The 6939-nt window shown below is 55.4% G+C and overlaps 1 protein-coding gene across 1 annotated transcript; it reads left to right on the top strand.

Annotated features, from left to right (window-relative positions):
- Positions 1-357: 357 nt before the first annotated feature.
- NGB (neuroglobin) lies at positions 358-3435 on the top strand (the record flags this gene model as incomplete). The annotated part of the gene is made up of 3 exons (XM_010151944.1): positions 358-469; positions 2014-2133; positions 3289-3435. Coding segments are annotated over 3 exons (379 nt in total), but the record flags the coding sequence as incomplete, so codon positions are not given.
- Positions 3436-6939: the final 3504 nt, after the last annotated feature.

Here is a 6939-nt window from a genome sequence, read left to right as displayed (position 1 = left end):
TGGGAGCTTTGGGGCATATGAAGTGGGAGCGGGAAGGGCTGAAACAACAGCCAAGACTCTGGGGAGAAGGGTCAGGCTGGAAGGAACTCCAGTGTGCTGGGACTGCTCCTGGGGTGCCATAACACGTATCTGAGAGCTGGGGCTGTGGGCTGGGGAAATAGAGACTTGTTTTTGAATGTAGGTAACCTGGATTGCCCCAAACTATGACTTTTCAGAACTTCTGGGGTCCTTTACAGGTGGGAAGGGAGATGGGGGTGGGGGCTGCAGGTGTGCTGCTGATGGGGCTGTTCCAGGGGTGAGGACTCTAAATAAAGCCAAGGAAGTGAAAAGATGAGGGTTTCTCTCTTGTTGTTGCAGGTTGTTTGACCTGGACCCCGACCTACTGCCCCTTTTCCAGTACAACTACAAGCAGTTTGCCAGCCCTCAGGAGTGCCTCTCTGCCCCTGAATTCCTGGATCACATCAGGAAGGTGAGAGAGGGGTTGTGGCATAGCCAGAGCCCCCCTGTAGAGGTGGAAGCCCTTAGGCAATGGCTTGGGACTGTGGGGTGTCTGACTGGGGAACACATGGGTGGTCTTCTGAGGTGGCTGGAGAGGGTTGCTCATGCTAGCAGAAGGCAACATTACCAGGACAATGTGCCCTACAACAGTGAGGAGGGTATAAGGATGCGGACTGTGGTGGGTAGGGAGCACCATGCTGATTTCCATGCCCTCATCATGAGCGTGGACTGTCTCTTGTGTAAGTTGGAAGCCCCTTTCTTCTCCTGTGGAAGCACTTTGGTGAGCTCACTTCTGTCCAGATGAGGACTGAAGCCCTCTGCTTGGCCACATGTTGAGCAGGAGGCAGCACAGAGCTGGGTAGTGGGCCAGGGTCCTGTGGATCCACTGCCGTGGAGAGGCTGTTGGTGCAGCTGCAGAGCCGCAAGGCCCATAACCTCTCTTGGACAACCTCTGGGGGAGTGCTGCGATATGCATTCACCTCTCCCCGAAACAGAGAGAGGAGCAATGCTGATGTCATCTGGAGGAGCTCATGCATGGACAGAATTAGACCTGGAAACCCTTTGCTGAGCCATGAAGAGTGGCCATTCTGGGGCGCAGAGCACAGCCTTGGCTTGCAGGTGCCTTCTGAAACTGGCTCCATCTTTAAACCAGTTTGGTGTCTCGCTTCCTTGTCTTTATTCCTTGTAAAAGGCTGTTTTCAGGACTGTGCTCCTCTGACAGCTACAAGCTTTTTGTTATTTTCCAGACTCTGCTGGCAGAGTTAGTCCATTTTTACTTCTATTATAGCCTTGAGCTGAAATTGCTCTTCGCTCTTGTTGGAGGTAACTTCCATGTTGAAATGATAGAGCACAATTCTATCACCTCTTGGCTTTGCCAAGCTAACCATGCCCTGGCTTTAATTTCTTATTCTAATTTGGTGTGTCTGTTCCCTTCATCCTTTATTAACCGTTCTCTGTGCTGTCTCCATTTGACTCTTCATGCTCCTCAGAGATCACGGTGGTGCGTGCTTTACCAGACCATGTCTCTTGGCTGTACTATACTCCCCATCTCCAAGGTATTTACCTTGGCTGATCTTAGAACTGGAATTGTCTTATTCACCATTGCACCATCTTGGCAACTTCTAGATGGACAATCTAGTCCTGGCAACTTCCAGGGCTACCCTGCAGTTGTCCCAGCGGAGCCCTGGAGCTGTAACAAGTGCATCAGTGCTAGGTCTTAGCCTGTAACTGCTCTGCTATAGGGCTGTTCTCCCCCTCTGGGACTGGGAGGTCAGTAGTGCTGCTTTCTGTGGCACCTCTGGCAGCATCCCGTGGAAGGATGTGGTGTGTGCTGCTGCCAGCATGCCTCACTGATGTGACAGCTGGGTCGCAGTAGGGCAAAGGAAAGCTCAAAGGGCATCTGCTGGGCTGGGAGGTGGTCCAGCAAGGAAGGGTGAAGTACAAGGGTCAGATTGTTGCTCTGGGAGGGCAGCAGAGCCTGGCTCTTAATGATGTTCTGCCTCTGCGCTGCTGCAGGTGATGCTGGTGATCGATGCGGCTGTGAGCCACCTGGAGAACTTGTCCTGCCTGGAAGAGTATCTCTGCAACCTTGGCAAGAAACACCAGGCAGTTGGTGTGAAGGTCGAGTCTTTCTCGGTGAGGCATCCTCTCCCATCCCGCTGAGGCTGTGTTGTGCAGCCCTGCCTGCAGCCTCGGCTGTCCCCATCCCTCTGCGCCCACCTGCTGGGTTCAGCTGGCTGGAGAGAAAGCTGGTGGCTCGGGGCAGCTCCCAAACTGCTGATACCTGCGTAGTGACATTGGCTCAGTCAGGGAAACCCTTGAGCTTCCCTCGCTTTCTGCCCTCCCCCTGTAAGCCCAGGAAGAAAGGACAGCGAAGAGCAAGGCCTTTCCCCCATTTGAAGCGGCCCACGATTTGGGGCACTGCTGTCTCTCCTCTGACAGAGGGCTGCAGGCTCAACCTTTTCCTTGAGCCCTGGATCTCTGCATCAAATGCTCTGGGCAAACCTCACCACACCTGGGAAAGAGAGCATCCACCTCTCTGTCTGCACTGCGTTGGGGTTGCTGTACCTCAGCCTTTACTTCCTCCATGGCAGTAAGATAGGAGCATCCTCTGTTTTAAACCCTTGTTTACTCCTCTCCTGCCATCAAGCATGGACAGAAATGCTGGATAACACAGCGGGGAAGGGCAGGCTGAAGGAAAGGTTTCTAACCAATGCATGGGTCCCTCCTGATACTGCTAGCTCTGGTCTTCTTCAGAGGGAGCAGGGTCCCCTTTGCTTGGGGTGATGATACCCAGCAGCACCCACAGAGCTGCTTACAGCTCCCTGAGGAGCAGTGCCCTGTGGAGAGGCTTGAGAGGAGACGAGGCAGAACCTGAGCATCCAGACTGGGGTCTGACCTACTCTCCTGGCATCAGGGCATTTCTTGGCTTTGCTGATGTGCTGCTGTGCCAGGGGATGGGGCTGGTGACCTGCATCTGGGACCACGGGGGACAGAGGTGTACCTCTCCACTGGTGTTACATGCACGCTATCAGCCCTTCTTCCTCCCTGTCTGCACTCCCTGTTCACCCAGGGTGTGGTGTGAGGGCCAGCCTTGGGCAGGAGAAGGGGATGGTGTGGGCTGGCTCTGAGCCCCCTCTGAGCAGCCAGGGAAGGGGTTGCCTGGCCCTGGTGGTGCAGGAGGCAGAGCTGCCCTGCAATGGGAGAAGTCCTAAACGGTGGTGAAGCGTGAGGAGGGATTGTGTGTCGTCCCCTGGTGCTGAGCTTGATGCCACCCTGTTTGGTTTGCAGACCGTCGGCGAGTCCTTGCTGTACATGCTGGAGAAATGCCTTGGCACTGCCTTCAGCCCAGACGTGCGGGAGGCTTGGAGCAAACTCTACGGTGCTGTGGTGAAAGCCATGCGACATGGCTGGGAGACCCTCCCAGAAGGGGACTAGATCCTGCCAGCCATCCCCATCCCTGACCACGCAGCGGTCCTGGGCAGGGGGAGCGCCCACACCGTGTTCTCTGCCCCTCTCCACCTCCATCTTTCTCTGTGCTCCAGACCATCGCTGTCTTCTCTGGTCACGCGTGCTTTGGGGCTTTCCCAGTGATCCTGCCTTGCTTGGACTACATCTCTGCCTTTGCGAAGGGCCGGCGGTGTACGTCTCTGCAGTGAAGCCCAGGAGTGCTGCAGCACAGGTACGCCCTGCCCCAGCTTCCTTTGGGCTCGCTGGAGCACCAGCACCCATGTACCTACTGGTTTCTAGCTGGCTCGTCTCCCCTCCTCTTGCTACCCATCCTGGCTAGATGACAGCTAGCGTAGGCCTCTTGGCTTTATTTGCCCAAGATCCTATTTGCCATGCTCAAGACCTGCCAGGCCTGGCACTGCTCCCTCCTCCCACGCTGCTGTGCCCGGTTCAGCCCTAGCAATGGCAGATTTAGCTCTCTCCAGGGGCAGGGCAGCAGGGGTGGGAGCTGGATGTGCCATGCTGTACAACCGTCCTCCCTGAACCTTGCAGGGGGCTTTTCCCCCTCTCCCCTCCCCAACACATCACCAGGATGGTTAATCCTGGTGCTGTCTTCTGCCTTCCTCTCCCCTGGATGGGATCCATGGCTTTTCCTCATGTCAGGTTGGCCACAAGAAGTCTGTTTCCTAGGGATGCCTCAAGTAGCAGGGTCCACCCTAATCCCGAGGTGAGGCTGCTTTTAGCAGGTCTGGGCTGGCAGCTGAAAGGCTTTGTCTTGGTTTGGCTGGTTGGTTTAACCTCAGAGCCAGCTGAAATGCAGCGACAGCGGTGGCTTTTTACTGCTTTGTGTTAAGGAGAATAAAGTAAACACAAGGAAAAGATGTTCTAAAATAAAAGTGAAGGTTGCAGTCATGTCATGGCAACAGCTTCTAGAAACCATTCTGGCTCTTGGCCAGAGGAAGCATAGCTGGAATTTCTCTGCTGATGCTGTCAGGACCTGGAGTGCTTCCCAGCTGCACACAATGCCCATCTGCAGAGCTCCTCAACCTTTAGTAATCCCTCCCAGCCATACTGGAGATACAGCCACTTCAGAGCAGAGCGAGGCACCCAGTTAGGTGTGTCAGGACAGGAGTGAGAAGACAGCACTTGTGGAAGAAATCCTAGGAAATGGCTGAGAGGCAGCACCTGAGGGCTCTGGGGGGAGCTGAACTTGAGGACTTTGGAGAAGAGTTCATCTTTATGGGGAAGTCGCTGTGGGACAGGCAGAACCATGTTTCCAGCTGTCACTAGCCCCAGAGCAAGGGCATGGAGAAGGTATTCAGTTATAGGCAGCGCCTTTTTTTTGCTGCTCCTTCAGGGCAGGAGAAATTGAGGGCTGACATGGTCCTGTTTTAGAGAAACTGTTCCTCCTCTACTGGGACGCCCTCCACTGTGAGGCAGGAGAGGGCTGCCTGCCCCTCATAGCTGCCGTCTCCTAGCCCCAAGCTGGGAGGGGATGATGGGGTTCCTGGTGAGATGGGGCACCCTGGGAGATGGAGCTCCACTTCCCTCCCACCAGGCCTGCCAGTGGCTGTGGACTCCCAGCAAGCAATGAGCCCTCCAGCTGTGTTTGGGAGAGGAGCTGGGGAGTGTTGTGGAACAGGCAGTGAACATCCCCATGTAGGTTGCTCTCTGTCCTCCCTGCAGTACCCAGCTCTGCTCCTGCAGTCCTACGGAGTGGTGTGGTGCATCTTGGCCCATGGCTTTCCATCAGCTGGGTCAGGTGAGGTCCTGCCTGTCCTCGCACCAGGCAGTGAGGGACAGAGGAGCTGGTGCTGGGGGGAGATGCTAGCTGTAATGGCATGGTACAGGGCGCGAGGGCTTGGGAATGGGGATGTCCTCTTTGCAACCCTGTTGTGGGGCATCGGCCTTCAGAACCATAGGGGGGGCCTTCTGGGTCTGTGCGACAAGTAGGCAGCTGTGATGGGTGGTGTGTGGGTGTTACCGCCCCAACCCATCCCTGCTCCCTCTAGCTTTCCCAGCTCCCTGACTTCTCTTCTGTACCACGTTTCGTGTTAACTCCCAAGAGAACTGAACTAGTCCGTGTGCCTCTTATACCCAGCTGTACTGTTTAATAAAGAACAGTGAGTCTTGGCCCTTTTTGCTGCCTTATGTTTATTTTAATCTAGAAGAAACAAGTAAGCAAAAAAAAAAAAAACCCAAAAACGACTGAGAGGGGTTTACTGGTTTCTTGTTTGCTCTAGCTTTGGAGATATTGGTCACTGGGAACGCTTGTGTAGTCCAGCTCGACTGACGAAGGCATCCAGCACCAAATGTCTGTTGGGAGCTTTTGTGAACTGTAACTGATGGGTGAGCCACAGAGGGGATAGCAAAGGCATCCTGCTACAGATTACTCACTGCCCTTCAAATTTAATGACCACTAATCAATTAGAGTGTTAAGCAATCAGCCTAAAAATCCTTTTTCTGTTATTCAGCTGCTGCTTTTGTTCTTTGAGACAGCACTGGCCAACCTGCCTGCTGGTCACTCACTGCTGCTTGCCCACAGCAGCAGGGCACGGCCTTGCAGCAAAGTCCTGCCTGGCTCTGTGCAACATCCACCCTGCCAGCTGGACTGCGAAGCTGCCCCAGCAGCCCTGCCCTAGGAAGAAGCTGGGGAGCTGCAGAAGGTCCAGTCTCCCCCTTCCCAGGGCATGTTCCAGCTTTGACGTGGTGGGTGAGTTGGGCACTTAGCACTGAAGAAGTATGGTCCCTAGACTGGGGAAGCCAGCTCAGGGTCTGTAACAGCATCTCCTGAGGGCTGGAAATCCCAGCCCTGCCACAAGAGAGCATGTGGAGTACCCTGGGAAAGCTGCGCTGCTCTGCCTTGGGCAACATTTAGGATGAGGCTTTTTCTGCAGAGCAACATGAGAAGTGTGAGGAGAGCAGCAGAGACCTGAATGCAAAGAAATCCTCTTAAAATAAATTTTCCAGGTCTTCCTGACCTGGAACACAGCCGCCAGCCTCGGGGCTGGAGATGGGAGCCCAAGCTCAGCGCTGCAGGGAAGGGCCAGCGTGGCACCCCTAAGCAGCATCCCCATCTCCGACGCCCTGCGCCAGTGCAGAGGTGTGCCACGGCTCTCACCCGCCCCCCGTTGCCTTGGCTGCCTGGTCAGGCTGTAACCAGGCGCGCAGGTTCTTGGGGGCCGCAGTGGCGGGGGCATAGCATGATGGGCCTTACACAACCTCGTTAGCTGGGGGGGGCAATTACCGCCCTCGCTCACAGCCAGGGCTCCTGCCTCAGCTCCCCGGCGCCAGCAAGGCCTGGCATTAAGCCCTGTTTACCACTAATTACGAGCCATGGGGGGCTTCTGTGGGGGTGTGTGATGAGGGGAGTGGATTTTTTTTAATTTTCCAGTTTCTCATCCAAAGGGAAGCCCTCCCCATGCCCCCTGCCTTGTGCTGTAAGCCAGGCTGGCTGGGCAGGGCTCACCCCCGGGGAGGCATGGAAGGGCT

This window comes from Eurypyga helias, unplaced genomic scaffold (assembly GCF_000690775.1).
Source record: "Eurypyga helias isolate BGI_N326 unplaced genomic scaffold, ASM69077v1 scaffold27265, whole genome shotgun sequence".
NCBI classification, from domain to species: domain Eukaryota; kingdom Metazoa; phylum Chordata; class Aves; order Eurypygiformes; family Eurypygidae; genus Eurypyga; species Eurypyga helias.
The sequence above is the reverse complement of the archived record's forward strand: the minus strand, read 5'-3'. Positions and strand labels throughout refer to the sequence as shown.